The 17,513-nt window shown below is 44.3% G+C and overlaps 1 protein-coding gene across 12 annotated transcripts in view; it reads right to left on the minus strand.

The window, feature by feature from the left end:
- The window catches only part of ZC3H7B (zinc finger CCCH-type containing 7B), a 47,398-nt gene extending 33,199 nt beyond the window's left edge, over nt 1-14,199 (minus strand). For 6 of the 12 annotated variants that reach the window (XM_053979094.1, XM_053979083.1, XM_053979093.1 and 3 more), the window contains exons 1-6: nt 13,981-14,064; nt 7,234-7,294; nt 5,274-5,307; nt 4,697-4,894; nt 3,691-3,849; nt 987-1,067 (exon numbers count right to left, since the gene is read on the minus strand). In XM_053979094.1, coding sequence (XP_053835069.1) covers nt 987-1,067; nt 3,691-3,849; nt 4,697-4,894; nt 5,274-5,307; nt 7,234-7,294; nt 13,981-14,020 — 573 coding nt within the window. In that variant the 5' untranslated portion in view covers nt 14,021-14,064. The other 6 variants (XM_053979086.1, XM_053979090.1, XM_053979089.1 and 3 more) reach the window with 6 other exon arrangements.
- Between the last annotated feature and the right edge of the window lie 3,314 nt (nt 14,200-17,513).

Raw genomic sequence — 17,513 nt, forward strand, 5'->3', positions numbered from 1 at the left:
AAAAGTATTTCCACATAAGCCTCCCTTTCTTTGAGACAGAAACATTTTGGAGGGTGGAAAGCTGCTATGAGATCAAGGAGTTTTCTCAGGGTAGGCAAATCACACATGAAGTTTGTTGGGGAGAGGATTAACATGTTACAGACAGGTTTACCCTAAAAGCTCTCTGCAAACCAGATTCCTACCGATCACTCCACCTCATGCTACAGAGGTGCCCCTCTGCAGGTGGAACATGCTGTTTGTTTAACACACCCCCGTGCTTGGGGCCGAGGATGCAAATGCAAACGTCAGCTTCCACTACTAGCTCATGTTCTCTGTTCCTGAGAACAAAATCTGCGACCAAGGCAGTTTTATGGGAGGGCAGCTTTATGGGAGAGCAGCTTTATGGCTAGCAGTGGCCTAACGCCCTCTAGCTCCATTCCAGGGTATACATTTAATCACCTACAGCACGTCCTTGTAGAACCAAGTTATGGATCCAGCCACTGGTGTCAAATTAGCTTCTGACCAGGTGTGTACCCATTGTTCTCCCAAAGCCAAGCCTTTCCCCCAGCACAAAGAAGTGTATGCCTAGAAATGGGGCAGGAACCCTTCATGATCCACTGCACTACAAAACCAGTCATGCCTCCAGTGCAGCAGAGGATCCCATCCTTCTCATAACAGGAGAGGATTGTGATGCAAAGCCTGCTTTGGGATCAGGTGTTCCTCTCCTGCAAAAAACACAATAGGCATCTACTACGTCCGAAGTTTCTCCTGCAGCACCAGCTGAGGGCTCAGAAAACATTCCGGCAGTAGACACAGAGCAGCACTGGGGTTACAAATAGATCAAGGCAAAGTGAGTCAGGGGGTCAGGACAAGGAGGGTTGCAAGAAGCCTGCTAGAGTTTGCAGGGTTGTGTACACATGTCTGTAACTGCAGAGCAGCACCTACCACTTCTGCAAAAGTAAATTTGTACGAGCAAAGGATAGCCTCTAAGACAAAATAAGTCATACCTGAGGTCTTTTGTATGCTTTTCGAACCCTCAGTCCCAGCTTCTGGGCAAGCTCCTGTCCCAGTTGTGTGACACTTTCATCCTGGGGACAAAACCATTGATGGGACACTTTCAGTTTTGCCTTTGTGGCACACAGAATGAAATAAAGAGGAATGCAGTTATGCACATTGGGCTGCACCAAGCCTCAATTTCAGACAGCAGCAGATAGATAATTTCCAGAACAGCCCCAGGAGAGTCCACACAGACTTCAGCATTCTTGTAATTTAGTCCTGCCAAGATGTTGCAGTTGCACCAGGAGTTTTGCCCTACACTCATTCAATGCTGCAGAAAATCACAATCAAGTATCTGCTTCCAACAAAGCATCCACTTTGCAAAAACAGGGTTCAGGAGTCCTGCAGGCAAGTTGGCTGAAGGAGCTGCCAAGGCTGGCTGCTGATACAGCTTCTGCAAGGTCTCCATGCCTGGGAAGGAGACTGCATGTCTTCCCTCTCTGCCAGCTGCAGAGTTAATCATCAGTTTTGATATGCAGACAGTACCCACTAGCCTGTTTTGCTTGTTTGTTTTTAAAGCTGAAACCAAGTCTCAGTTTTCAACCTACTAGCTAGAAGGCATTTTGACTGTCTCCAGCTCCAGCTAAACTGCCTCAGCTTAGTCAAGCAAATCTTCTGCTTTCCCCATTGTGTGGCATTTTACCATCCTCCCTGCCCAGTGTCCATGCCCACTCACACACCACTATGGGCTTCCTGCCCAGAATAACAACCTGCCACAGTCTTCTACATTTATGTATCACCAGCAACTGTTTCCTTCTGTTTTCCTCTCTCTCCCTGTTTGCAAAAATTTCAGAGTACTTCAACAGTTTTTTCAAAAAAAAAAAGTATCTATCTGCCCAATCTGTCGTGATAGGCCTCCTTAATCTTCTAACATTTCCCCCCTCATGTCTAACCTTGAAGCTTGCCCTCTTCTCTCTACTTGCCATGCTGGTCTTTCCAATCTCCTTCTCCTTGCAGGTTGAGTCCTTTCCCTTAGAACAGCTGAGAAGCCTCTGGTTCTTCCAGTCCACCATGTCAGTAACTTTTCCCTTCAATATGGAGTGCCATTTTTTGATTGTGTTCCCCCACACCCTCAACATTAGTCTTGGCACCATCTTCACTGAACCCAGTGAAAACAAAATCTAGCTTGTCCATTTCTTCTTCTAAAGCACCCGATGCGTACAGTAAAGCACCCAAGCGTACCAGTATTAACTTCACCATACTGAGAACTTCTGCAAACTAGCAGCACTGAGTATCTGCACCCAGACATAAGTTAATGCTGATAGACAGTGAGCTAAGTGAGTGGCACATCCTTTATCATCAGAAGTTTTAAGACAGGGTCTGTTCTGACCACAACGAAGTTCTCAGCAATTACAGCAATGCGAAGATGGAAGTATCCGTGTCCTCCAGAGAGTAATGGAAAGAAGAGTGAAATGATGGATAGCATGAATTGCCTTTGATGCAGAGAAGGCTTCTGATTTCTGTTAAGCAGGCAATAAGACAATGGGGTATGTTAATTTACAAGGCTGAATTGTTTAGAATAGGAAACACAGATCACTCAATATGGTGCTTTAGGCTGAATTTTCCTGGCACAGAGAAGTTTGATAAAATAATGATAATAAAAAAATGGCAGCTATGTAAACATAACTATATAGTTAAAATATAAATTAAATCAAGTGGCTAAACTACAATGTAAAATATAGCCACATATAGCTTTACAAGAACACCTACATTAGATGCTTTTGTCAGTCAAAGGGTTTGTTTATAAAACAGTTCATTGGGACTCCCCAAACATGTTAACTTTAATGTGTTTTGGTCACCCTGTTCTGCCAAGTCAAAGAAGCTAGAATTTACAAGCTATACAAAAGGAATAACTAACTGCTATCAAGGCTTTCAAAGATTGCTTCTATAACAGTAATATAAAGGAAAGCTAACTTCTCCTGCTGAGGTGGATGCAATTTTCTTGTAATAATATTACTGTGATGGATCAGAACCAAAATCAGCAAAGTGTTTACCTGAATCCATGCAATCACAGTTTGCTTTCCAGATCAATATTTGGCCTAAGAGGATGCTCAAAAGCACTATCAGGAAAATACTTAGTTCCTAGTATATGCAGATAGTCCTCTCCACATGCAAAAATTTACACACCCTGGAACACAAAAATACCTATGCCATGTGATGTCAAGGACACCTTTGCATATTCCTCAAGAAATAAAAAGCTTGATCACTTTGTCTTAGCAATCAGGAAGTGAAATGTGAGACATTTGTATCCAACACAGGAAAACCATATATGTTTTTCTTTCAGAGCTCCAGTTCCCATTTATCCCATGCTCCTAGTCACTTCCATTAGAGATAAAAATGCAGCCAATTAAAACATTCTCATTGCTTTAGTTCATCTTTGCTAGAGTAGGGGTTTGTTCTTCACAAACAGACCATGAACCTGCAGTCACTAACTGGTGTCCCTGGCTGGCACTATCTGTAAGAGGTGACTTGGCCTGAAGAAACTGTGAGGACAAACATCTTTGAGTCACAGCGACAGAATTTCTGGGCATAAGCATGTTCTTGGGAACAGACAAAATTTCTCTTCCACTATCCTCTGGCCTCACACTAAGCATGTTAAGGAGAGGAAGGCTGTGAGCCACAAAAACCAAGATGAGTTGCATGTCAAAAACTTACATGTGGAAGGGACAGCAAGCATCGGCTGTTGCACTCATACGCTTCTTTGTGTCTTCCAAGTTCATTTAAGGAACGGGCCTTCCGGAATAGCGCTCGGATGTTCTCCTTGTCGAGACTTAAAGCCTTCTCGCTGTCTTCCAACGCCTTCTCATACAACCCCTGCATGGAACAGACCACCTGGAGTCAGCTGAGGCATAGCAGGCTAACTTGTCCTTCTCTGTGTATGCAAATGTTCTATCTCTCAGCAGAAAACAGGAATACAAGCAGCAGGTGGAAGTACATGTTACTCATGCACAGACCAGCGTGCAAACACATCTACATTAACAGAACATTTTGTTAAATCTTGCAAAACTCAAAACACTTCAAAGTCAAGAAATGACAGAACTAAGGCTGCTTGAGCAACCTTATATTATCTCTCCTTCTACCCTGAGCATGTTGAAAGTCTTTAATTATGTGACTGCTTGCTAATTTTCAGGGGGCTCAGTGTCCTTACAAACAGGATGGGCCGGCTCTGGGGTTGTGCCATAAAGGAAAGCTGTTACATGCCTTAATAAAATGGAAGCATGCAGCCTTTTAATGCCTGGGTATTTCAGAATCCTTTTCCATGTGTATGCTTCAAGTTCCTTCAAGACCCAAAGCCTTCCTACTGTCTTCCAGTGTCTAAAAGGAGGAGGCAAGAGCCTCCAGAGCAATAAACAGTATTCCTGCTCAACACTGGAAGACACTGGATGATTCTAACTCCTCACCACTGAAGAGCAGAACTGCATTTTCAGTACCTTAGGCCTGGCCCCCTCTTCTCACATCCTTCCTCTGGTCTTGCAAGACACAGTGCAATTGTGAGGAGATTGCAGACTTTTCTGCAATTGCAGACTTTTCTGTGTGTTGTTGTCTCCTCCAGTGTTTGAACAGGGAGTGGACAAAACCAGCTGAAATGCCTCATGACATCTTTTCCAACTGCACAGCACTGCAACCCTGGCTCCTGGGGATGACTTGGGAAAGTGCTCACCATGGCAAAGTAGCAGGCAGCTCGGTTGACATGGAGCTTGCAGAGGAGTTCCTTTGGGATGGTCACCTCGTCAGAGGCTGCATAATCCGCCACATTCAGCCCTTCTACATACTGGACCAGGGAAAGCTTGAAATCCTTCTCTCGGAACAAATCATTGCCCTCTGCAAACAAGTTTCTCACCAGCTTCTGCAAAAAGGCCTGGGCAGCAGGGAGAGAACAGATAGACTCAAGTGGATATTCAGAGACAGAAGATTTCCCAATTTCCCATTCCTTTCTGTATCTTTTAGCAAACTGCTTGCCCACTAAGATACTCCTACATCCCTACTCTCCTGTAAAACATCAGGTTTTTGGTAGAGGAGAATAATCCAGTCAAATTCCCATTCTTCTTGAATGCTTCAGTGTCTTCTCCTTTCCCTGAAAGCTGTCATCATCAGAACCTTAAAACTTTAAGTCACAGGCAAATTGTGACAGACCATCCCACATTCTTCACTTCTGGCATGTAAACTAATGGCTGTGCAACAGAACAAATCTTGCTAACCAGGGGGCTCCCAGCTTTAACAAACAAAATCTCCATTACCTCATAATCTTCTTGGCTTAGGGGTAATGTGGACCTGAAGAAAAAGAAAAGAAAATACTCATGAAACAGGCATCCATGCAAACAAGGGCTTTTGTCTGATGAAGAGATCCTTTTTCTGGTCCTGTGCTGGTGATCTCAGTAAGTTACTGAACATTTTATCACTGCAAAGGCAGCTGAGGCAAAGAGAACCCAGTTAGGGAGCAATATGCTCAGTGACACTCACAGTGGTGTCAAGCAATGGTCACGTCTAAGAGGGACTTGAGACTAGAGGAGTCTTATTCTCATTTCTTTTCTGTGCATACACAATCCTCTGTAATGTGCCTTCTGACAGTCACCTAAAAAAACTATCTTTAATAAAGTCCCATGAGAGACTGTCAGGAAGAATACAAGTGTATTTTATGTGCATCTGGCTCTAATGAGAGGCACTAGAGTGGCACCCCAAGACCTCTTCAAATTCTTTGTGAGACCAGAGACATACAGATATAAATGCAATCACTTTTCTCTGCCTTAACTTAGCCATATGCCTTTAGGCCTACCCCACAAAAGGAAGGGAGAAAACAGTGCAGGTTCAGGAGTTCAGTTCATTTAACTCCAACTTTCTTGGCGAAGGCTGAACCACAAACACTGGCAGCGCTTGTGAGGATAACACCTACCCTACAACAGCACTAAGACTTAAGAGAAAGGTTCTGCTCTTCAAACTGAACCACCCAGTTCATCCAGGCTTGGTCCACATATATTTATTGTTTCTCTTCAAGGACAAATCAATAGGCTCTAGAGGAATCCTCAGCACCTTTCATAGCTTTTCTCACCTACCGTAAATACATGATCTTACTGGTTACAGAATAAACGTTTTTTAGATTTCCTCTAATCACTCCTTAAAACTAACTACAGGAAATGTAATGGCTTTGTAAGAAATATTCATGATGCTTACGTATTTGGACTCCCTTCTTTCGCATCAAAACAAACCAACATAAGGCAGTGCTCCTGGTTCAGAGTGCAAGATATGCCCCAGATGCACGAACTACACCTCATATTTCTAAATTATTTTCTTCCCCAGAACCTTGTGCATTTTTATAAGTGCTACCAATATAAATGTCACAATTACCTCTCCAAAACTGAGCTATCAGCCCTATTTTAGTCTCAGACCAAGATGAAAATATCATGGGCATGTTACAGGATATAAATATGTAACATAGAAGATCTAGGGGGTTTCCTACTGTAGAAGCACAGATTTCAGGCATAATAATTGCAGGACACAAAGTAGAACTTAAAAAACCACAAACCAATCTGATTACAATCTTACTACTTCCTTACTCACCATGGAACCTGGACCTGAGTTTGAGGCCTCTGCTCAGTCAAACATTGGAGGGAGAAATACTACTGTATCTTATAAGGAAGTACTAGGATTTGTAACTACTACATAAGCAACCACCTCAAGCTCTACAAGGGCACATAATATTCATAGAAGAGTGATCTGAGACATCTACATTACAGGTTGGCAGCTGTAAAAGAACCCAGGTTATCTATTTTTCCTATAGGCACCATATGGGGCGCCTAACAAGTTATGTACCTTGTTTCCCCACCTACAGAATTGAAACACTATCTCCCTTCCTAACAAAGGTGGGATAACCTTGCTTAGAGAGCACTTTGAGATCTTCATGCTGAAGATGATGTAGAAGGTCCAAGTACTATTAGCATTATGCTGGCTGTAAAGATAATCCTGAAACTGCTGTGGAGGGCAAAACCAAAGGAAATGAAAATGACAGAATTTTAAGCTTAGGGAGCTCTAACAGGACAAGAAATACCCTGAAAAAAAATCACAATCAAAATCCTCAGGACAGTATCTCTTTCCCATGCAGAAAACCCAAAGCAGTGAATAGGAAAAACACAGCTCCTGCAATCCTCAACAGAAAGATGACCACCTCCAAATGCACAGGGAACACTGAGGTTGTCCACTTACTGAATGAACTGAAGTCCTTTCTCTATTTCTTGTTTTCTCTTCTGCCTCTCCATTATGGTTGCTGTGGAGGAAGAAGAAAAAGAAACAACACAAAGTGAGTCATTTTAGGTCTTGTTGGCAATTAAACAGCAAAGTATTTTGTTTGTGCCTGAATTTACTACTAACAAAATGTTCCAGACCAGATGCCCTGAACAGCAAAGCCCATGATTTATCCACACTGCACATACAGCATGGCAAGCAGCTCGCTACCAAGTATCTGCTTTTTCTCACATGCCACTGACAGGATTCAGGGGCAAAGAGGAATTACTTCAATTTGAGCTCTCTGCTTAGGCTGCCAGTAAATAAAGCAATGGGAACCAACTGTTATCATGACTGCCTTCTAGGAAAGGGAAGAAACCCAACACCATCTTTGCCTGCACTGGCAGTCATTTCAGGAATTTGTGCCTAGACCCTCCCATGATATACAATTCTGACCACTATTTATCCGGGACAGATTTAAACTGGTTTACTGCACAGCCTATGAAACACACCTTGTCTATATAAGGTTTATGGAGGTACAGCACAAAGGGAGATGCAAAGGAAGGAGATGAAATTGCTTGCTGTGGTCCACATAAAAAGACAGCACTGAATCCATGCAATGGGGATTTCACACTGAAAATCAGCAAGCAAGAGCAGCACAGACTGGGGAACACTTCTTTGGAGAGGGAACAGAGTCCTATCCTGCAGAACTTTAAACTGGGGTGGGCAGCACCTTATGAAGGCTCAAGAGTTATCTGCACTCCATCCTCTGCAGTTTGGAAGCAAATCTTGGAATGGTTCCCCAGTGACCTTTCCCCAATGTACACAGGTCTGTCACACAAGAAAAGAATAATGAAGGCGAGAAAGGATGGCACTTTATGGCAAAACGGAGCTGCTGGTGACAGCAAATTTCAGATCAACCAGCTGTGACTACAAATAATACTCAGCATTTGAGGAATAGGAACTTGGGGACAAAGGCAGTAAATACAGAAACACTGCAATGAGATGGAGAGGAAGACCCTGTTCCTTCCCAACACAGGATTGTCTCTGAGAAGATACTAAAGTAATTTCTCCACCTCTACACTACAACAGCTTGGAGAGGATTTTCATCCAGCTCCCTTTTACGTTAAGACCATCCCTATCATTCTAAGATATCTTGCAGTATCCATGACACACTCAGTCTGAACAGGTTGAAGGGACCTTTAAGGTACATAAAAATCAATCCTGACAACTCAGCAAGCCCTCATTGATTGTGCTCTGCCCCACACAAAATGTAGAATTGAACCTGCCCTTTACCAACAAGAGCAGCTGGGGGAAGCAGCAAAGACTGGAGTGAAAGAAAGTGGCAGCAGAAGGAAGCAAGAGCTTGAAAGTGACACTGTGCAGTTTCTAAGTCATCAGACAGTAAATTTGGAAGCAATCTGGTTCAAGCAGCAGGTAGGAGACTTTAAGCAGCTGAACTTGGAACAGGATGGGCAGTGCAGCAAGAAAGGGAAAGCCAACAGACAAGGTGAGGGATGATTAGCATCTCTACAAAGGCTTTTAAACAGAAGTGATGGAGAAGAGCTGATATACTTCAGTACAACATCAACAGAAGGCCTGCATTGATTCATGAATAGCCTGGATAATGAGCAATCAGGAAGAAAGAAGGAAATTTAACAAGGAGATTGTGAGATTAATATGATCACTAACCATACAGGGAGACAGGCCGGTGAGGTAGACAAGGGGAGAGGGGTAATTAATTTTATTTTTCTCCCTGTGTGAAATTCTGCAAAGACAGAGAAAGTAAGAGAGAACAGAGAAGCAGAAGAGGAGTGATAGGAACCATTTCCACAAAGGCAGCAGTGAAAGACATGAAAGAGGACAGAGCCACCCCAGATCACTGTAAGAAACTGTGAGGGCCATCAGAGACAAGAGTGAGGAAAGGGCCTCCACAGGAAATGACAAGAGAGAAACTGTGGGGGAGAAGAGGAGGCAAAAGAGTCAAGTGGACCCTCCCAAAGGCTCATGTGGAGAGCAAAGGGAGGAAGGAAGAATTTCTAGCTGAATACACTAAAACTCTTGAAGCACTCCGAACAGCCTCACCTTGGACCCCCACCTATGCCCCTCTGTCCATAGTCTAGGAGCTCCATTTCAGCAGAGGTCCAGGTCCTGCCTTGTCCGAGCTATACTGTAGGTGAACTTGTCCTCAGTTCTATCTCTGGGACAAGCCTTAGACATCCACTGCAGGCAGCTTGTCTCCAGTCCTGTCTCTGGCATCATCTCCTACCACTGGACTCGCTGGGTAGACCTGGACCAGATTCACCACTTCATCTTCTCTGGGACTGTTGATGGACCACTCCTATTGGCATCTAGTTCTGGCAGTGGCCTACACTGTTCACATGTGGTGGGACTGTACCCTATGAAGGCATTGCTGGTGGCTGCCATCACCTTCAGCTACTTGCTTGCCCTGCCTGGAGGTGCAGCCCTGCTCTTGCTGCTCCCTGAGTCATATTTGAGGGAACAAAAGTCAGGGAAGTGAAGCCCACAGATCTGATGAAAAGGGAGATTATTGGTGACTGTGGGGAGGGCAGTTGAACACTGGCTGGTCATCATCAAGTCAATGGCAGCATTCCAAAAATGCCATGGCACACCTTTACAACTGTGTATATCCACAAAACAAATCACCACCTCGAAAAGCTTCTGATACACATTGTCTACTTCTGTTTCTGAGCTCAGCCTTTAAAACACTCTGCAAGGAGTGAAGAAGAGATCAGTACCTGTTCTCACAGCTACCCTGACCCTGCTGCTAAAACATCCTACACAGCAGGATGTGAGTCTGTGTTACAGTGAGAACTGATTACTGTTCCTTGCCCAGAGAGAAGGGCATTCAAACACTACTGACCCAAACCTGAAGTGCAGCCAAAGGACTACTGGGCATGGCTACAGAATGTCTCCTTCCTAGAGCTACCCAACTCTTCTTGCATCCCAAAGCTCCCCTTCTGTTTTTTCCTCTCCTCATCACTATTGCCACTGCATCCAGCATGAATATCCCCACCTTTGCTTCATCTGGATGGCTGACCAGCCTATTGTATCTCTGTAGGTCCCACAATACACAGCTACAGTTTGATCCTTGCTACAAAACCCTGGTAAAAGGCAACCTTCTGTGCCCTGCACGCTGTTTATGCTCTGCAGTTCTACTCTCATCTTCCAGAGTGAATATTCTTCAACCCAAAACCCTCCACTGCCTTCTTTAAACATAAACCACAGGCCTGATCTCCCCTCTAAACTGCTGCTCCCTGGTGCTGCCACACATTCCTCCCTCCCTGCAAGTGGGTGACCAGCTTTCTCTGCTACAGGTCTGTCACACCTCCAAGCTTATGTCATGACTTTGCACATAAGACTCATCCTCTCATGGCAACACCTTCAAAGCGCTCACCATGTGCTGCTACCCAACAACTTCTTGCACGTCTCTCAGGAACAAGTACCTTTCTTTCCCCTTCAATATGACTCCAGACCAGCAATCTCCTTCATGTGTGGCAGACCCCTCATCTGATCTGTCCTGCCCGCCCCAACCACTGCAGGAGGCTGCCATCAGACTCCTCTTTTTGCTCCTCACACCTCCTCCTCCACCACCTCACCAGCAAACTCAGTCACTTCTGTCTCCCCTCATGGTTCCAGCCCCTTCACCATGTTTCATTTAACATTCAGACCAAGCCATGCACTTGTTACACCAGCAAACCCAACACAGAGTGAGCCACCCACATGAGCAACACTTCAGTTCTGCTGCACACTATACCACAGCTACTTCATAATTAAGTGCAAAGCTTGTTTAGCTTTTGTTTTCTTGGGCTTTCAAATATTTTTAGAAACACAGTAGAAAACATTTTATGAAACACTAAGTGTCCTTTTTCTCTCCCCCACCAAATCTCTCTGTCCAGACTTGTCCACTCAAATCACCAGCAAAATTCAAATACTGAGTAGTTATATCTCCACTACAAAGCTCTTATCCTTTCAATCCAGAGACATTTATCCTACCTGGTCCAGCATCTAGAGAGAACTTTATTCACAGTTCGTCAATAAATGACAAACCATTTGCCAGACAGGAATAAAATGCTACAGACAGGCAAAATGGTTTTCTTGCCTTCAGAAGGAAGCATGAGCCAGTGAACTGGGTGACTGAATCACAAACTGGGTGGATATCCTCTAGATGGGTAGATGGTAGAAACACGAGATGAACGGAAAGACTTGAATTTATCTTATCAAGGACACAGCTCTTATTCATAACCCTGCCAGAGCTGAATTTGGGCAAAGTTTTCCATACTGTATTTCTGAGATGGCAATGAACTGACACTTGACTGAATTTCAGGCATTGACTGTAACATTTCAGCTAGAAATTAGTACACTCAGCTGCAAGTGGCAGATTGTAGAGCTGAGACTGGAGCTCCCCAGGAAAAAGGCTCCAGGATACACTGGTCTGAAACATGGGAGTCTTTCATTGCCTGCTGCTTGGCTACCTCAGTGGTGCAGCAGAATAGCTAACTGGGCACACATCAAGTAAAGGACAAACTGCAGAGCCCACTACAAAACTGGGCTCTTGCTTACTCCTGCAGCTGCTTTCTGCCATGCCCCACTCCCTGGGTTTCACTGCTTCTCACAGTAAACCGCTCTTGGATTCCCCACCGCTATGTTGTGCCCACCAGAGCTGACTCCTCTGTCCCTCCTAGCACCGGCTGCCCCAAGGAACTTTCATGGCCACCATCTCACATGCCAGCACCCCACTAGCACCACTCCTGCTTTGCAGCATTGGCGTCATTGGGGTGCCACCAGCTGCACCCAGCAATATTCACTGCACCCAGTGAATGCAGAGCAAGGTAGCAACAACCAGCTCACCCCCCACTGAAAATAAAAGCAGTGACTCTTAAGTTTCCCTGAGAGGGGGATGGTGGTGGGGGCTAAAGCCTCAATTGACCACATCAGCCCCCATTACCTCATTTTCCAGTCCCTTCAGCCTTGTGTTCTACACATAACACCTTCATGTACCACAGGCCACTTCTCCTCCTGCCCCCACTGCAGCACAGCCAAGGAGCAAGGAGAGAGCTGTGGGGTGATGCTGCCTATCCCTAAGCCACTTGCTCTTGGGTTTCTGTCCACCCAGCTCGCATTCCCGTGCCTCATTTGAAAAACTAAATCCGGGGGCTGGTTCCCAGACGGATGGCGCGGGAACCCTCTCTCGCTTCCTCCCCCCCGCTGCCAGCACTAGGCCGCCGGTCCCCGGCCTTGCGTAGAGGCCGCTGCTGGGAGAGGCGCCAACTCGGCCGCTGGAGCGGAGAGGGGCCGGCGGCGCCTCCCGCACCCCCGCGACTCTGCCGAACGCCAGCACCCCGACACTCCCAACACCGCGGCCCTGCTGGGAGGGGTCTCCCACGGCAAGAGACATCCAGGCTTCCCCGGGAAAAGAAAAACAAACCAAAACATACTCTTCCTCCTTCCCCATCCCCCATCCGCTTAAATAAAAATCACGCATCTCCAAGAGTCTGAGAGACGGCTTTAAGAGGAAAAAAAGAAAAAAAAGGAAAAACAAAACAAAACAAACAAACAAACAAAAAAACCACCAAAAAAACCCACATAACGTCCCCTGCCACCCGGAAACTGTCTAAAACATTAAAGAATTAAAACCAAAACAAAACACAACCCAAAAACGCAAAAAACCACAGTCTTCTTATTTGATAAACTTTAGAAGACCCTACGGAAGGTCTATCTAAAAAGCAATTCCAAATAATTTCTCTGCCGTTTCATGGGGTTTGGATAAAACAAGAGGGGGAAACTGCAGCCTAAATACAGACCAGAATACACATCCCGAACGGACTAAACACAAACAGGCAAAAACGCGATTAATACTGAGTTTTCCACGTAAACCCAGGGTCTTTCCCCCTAGCTATGCAATTTTAGACTACCACATTTTTTTCCAGGGGGTGGGATTAGGATCTTTGACAATTTTTTTTTTTTTTTTGCAAACCCCACATTTTTGGCGGAAGACGGTTTAGCTTCAAAATCTCACCCGTATTATTTTTCATCACATTTTTTAACATTTCCAATTACACAACATTTCATCTATGCAGTTACTATCTGAATCCTTTACTTTCTAATGAAGCAACATCCAGAATTTCTTGTTTCTCAAGTCCACCCCTTTCTACATATACAAACACACAGAGAATTGATTTAAGACAAAAATAATCCCCCCAAAATAAAAATGAAGAACTCACCTCTCCTCGGGTTTCCCCCCCCACACTATGCATAAACTTTCCTTGATAAATGGTATTGTATTACTAGAGATATTATTAATGTATTATTACTAGAAGTAATAATAATAGTAAGTGCTATTTAATTATAGAAGGCAGCATTCTGCTTCTGGATCGGCTGCCCCTGCAGCTCCCTCCATGTGCCTCCTGATCTCTTTACTTTCATTTCCAGGTCTCGCTCTCTCTCGCTCGCTCTCAGCTGCACCAGCGAGAGAAAATGCCTCCCTGCATATCCTCTGGGCCCTAGCGGCTACCGCTTTCCATTACCAAAATTCACAAATCTTTCCCTTGAGGCTGATTTTGAGATTCTTTAAGGTGAATTAGGCTTTAAAAACAACAACAGAAAAAATCTAAAAAATAAAGCGCTTCAGCAGTCGACTCTCCGTTCTAATTTTAATGCAACATTTTTTTCTTCCTGGTTGTCTTTGCTGATAATAAAAAAATATACCCCAAGAGAAAGAAAAGCTGCCTCTGCAGAGGGAATGCATGCACACGAACGCGGCGAGGAACTGAATTGTGAGACCCCCCCGGGATTATCACATACGTGAAGCAGTGACCCTTGTGCCCACCCACTTCTGTTCGCTGGATGGGGGCCAGAGCCATCGCTGATGGCAGAGCAATTATCTGCTGCAGCCAGACCTTACTTACCCCACCCTGCACTGCTGAGGGGGTTCCCTGTAAATAAGATTATCTGAAAACATAAATCTTTGGTTGGAAAGGAATATGCATTTAAAAACACAACAAAACAAAACCAAACCAACAAACAAACCCAAACCCCCCCAAAATCAAAACAGCAACACCAAAACTAAACTAAACACAAAAAGAAAACAAAAATTTTTTGAAATCTCAATTAATATTATATTTTATATGTCTAGGTATTATATAATCTACATATTTTTATATATACACACATGTATATATATGTTATATATATATGTAGATGCATATATTCAGCATTAGTAAACTATATTAATATTAAATTTTATATGATTGGGTATTATACAATCAACACATATATGTATGTAAATGCATATATATTTTTATGTTTATGCATACACATGTGAGTTTAGACACTTTTTGGAATTGTATTTTGGCTTGTTTTCATCCCAAATCCCTCAATATTTCCAGAAAGTGGACTGAATCTCCAAGCAGTCCATGCCACCAGAGCCCCAGGAAGAGAAGTGCTGGTGGGAAAGGGAGGCTGGGTGGGATGTGTTTTACCATGGGCAGTAGTTGTGAAGATCCAGATACACAGACCATCTTAGCTGGGGGGTCACCCATCCCCACCCAGCTGCACTAACTTCAAATAACACTCTGGAAGGAGTTTTATGCTTGTACAACCTCCCTGGCAGAATAGTTTCCCTCTCCCTAAAGGATTCTGTCTACAATTAGATTAATAATTTCCAGACTGACACTGGCTTAAATTACCAGCTTTTTCCCAATCTAATCAGTAAGATGTTTACTCCTGAGTGTCTCACTTCTCTATTTACAGTGACCCACAAGAATGTCAACTTGTGCCTTGCAACTGTGTACTCTGCCAAGATTCAAGGCGGATAGAAGGTAACATCTGAAGTGTACTAAACTTGCTTGATATTTAAAATGCATTGATCAGAAAAGGAAAGACTTTATTATACTGGGTAGGATTGGCTTCTGACAGCATTGTCAACACAATAAATTGATAATTTATGAAATACAGGCTGTGACTTGTATAGGGTATCTTATGACACTGGAGAACATTGTCTAATGCTCTTCACAATATTTTATTACAATGCACATTTTTAGGTATTGGTTTTGATCCAAGATTGCTACTATCCATGGATAAGACAATGTTTATTTTTATTAACTCTTCAGAAGATTTGTTATTTCTTAATTTAAGGTGGTGACACTGTGACAATGACTAGAACCTAAACTAAGCTGGGCCTCTGGTGCAGAAGCTGCTGGGCAAAATGTACATTAAATGACAAACCCTGTTGATGGAGTGGTTTTGGGCAGAAGAAAGGTGGAGCGGGTCTGGAGGCAGTAAGTAAACACAGGGAGAGCATGCCAGATCACAGTGGGAGGGCAGCCCTTCAGAGCCATCACCAAATGGGTCACATAGCCCAGGACACCTCCAACCCTGCAGCACCCGTGAAAGGAAAAGATATCACCGCTGGATGAGAAGAAAGGTTAAGAGGAGATGAGGAAAAAGGAACAAAACCAAAATGTTCACACAATCAAGTTATGCTGGAATAAACACAAGTTTTTAATTTAAGAACATTCATTTCCAAGAGTGCATTTCTCATAATTGAAAGTCATGTTGTGCTTTCCTCCATCCTAATTTCCTTTGTCTCTAAGACTGAGAGGTGTCCTGCAAGGTCATGATTTGGCATGTACCACTCCTCTCATGAAGTAAAATCTTTCCTTAGCAGTTAACATGAAGATTTTCACAGTTTGCAAGTGCAGTTATTGAGGTCTCAGTCTCATGTGCAGGTAGTCAGCAAGAATCAAACAATGCAAACCCCTGCTACAAACCAGATACAGTGTCATAGAAGTTGCTTTGATATGTAAAGCTATTTTTTAGGGAGAATGAATGTATGGATCTATCCTATAGTGGCATGGTACACCTACATTCCAATATAGCTGCACCTATAGTCAATGCCTTTATTCTTGCCCCTCTGGCAAAACCGGTATTTGGGAGAATCACAGGGAAGGGAATCTGGTGTATTTTTTAAGATCCTATTTATTACTAAAAATTGTGAGGAACTAATATCCAGTGCCAAATTTCTTGCTTATATTTTCCAAATTCAAACTCCTTTTCGAGACCACACTAATTTAGCTCCTCATCAGCTGTATGTATTCTCACAGCTTTATGCTTCTCACATACAGCCACAGTCTAGTGTCTAAGTGGTTCTTAATTTTCTTCAGTTGCAAAAGAAACTTGTCTTACTATTTATGAGGCTGGTCACCCAGCACCATCAACTACTGACATTCTTTTCTTGGGTCCATATAAGCATTTGCTGTTGCTTATTAAAACCACAGTTGGGAAATTTGTGAGAGACTGGAAAATACGTCTTAGAATGTTTTGGGACTAAACAGCAGAATAAATCCTACCTATGGCCCTGCTCAATAGCAATCTCACCAGGTATTTGCCACCTGGAATGCCACCTACATTGGTGCCTGTAGGTTTCAGGTTGCAGAGAAGGGACAGAGGTGCTGTGCAAACCCACTGCAGTAGCAGGCAGGTCTGTGCACAGCTCACTCTGCCTCATCCAATGTACTTTTGTTCTAAACTCAGAAGAAAATGTCATGCACAATGTGCACACAAGGCTGTCACACGAACCAAGGTTTTTTTCCATCCTGAAGCAGGATTGACTTTGCACTCCAGGGTGAAAGTGACAGATGAGTGGACATAGTCATATGCTGTGCCAGCGGAGGTTCAGGTTAGCCATTAGGAAGAATTTTATCACAGAAAGGGTGATTGAGTATTGGGATGGGCTGCCCAGGGAGGCGGTGTTGTCACCGTCCCTGGAGGTGTTTAAGACTGGATGTGGCACTTAGTGCTATGGTCTAGTTGAAAAGGTGTTGTTTGATCATAGGTTGGACTCGATGATCTCAGAAATCTTTTCCAAGCTAACAGATCCTGTGATTCTGTGAAATGCCTTCCTTAGCAGAACGGTCTGACAGTAACATGCGAGTACGAACAGGAGACCCCAGGGACATTATCTAGGCGAGGCTTCACATCAGAAGGTGCTCGTGTTCCACCTGCGGGCTTGCGGGAGCATCCCCAGCGACACTTCCGCGAATGGGGGTTGTGAGCGTGGCCGGGGCACAGCCCTGCGCAGCCCGCTCAGGCCGCCGGCCGCACCCGGAGCTGAAGGCAGGAACAGAACTACAGCCCCCGGCGTGCCCCGCGGCCGCCGCCGCGCGCGCCCCGCAGCCCCGCCCACGCCCGGCGTGGCGACACAGGCTGCAGTGCGGCAGTGGAGCGCGTCCCGTGACGTC

This window comes from Vidua macroura, chromosome 5, assembly GCF_024509145.1.
Source record: "Vidua macroura isolate BioBank_ID:100142 chromosome 5, ASM2450914v1, whole genome shotgun sequence".
NCBI lineage: Eukaryota > Metazoa > Chordata > Aves > Passeriformes > Viduidae > Vidua > Vidua macroura.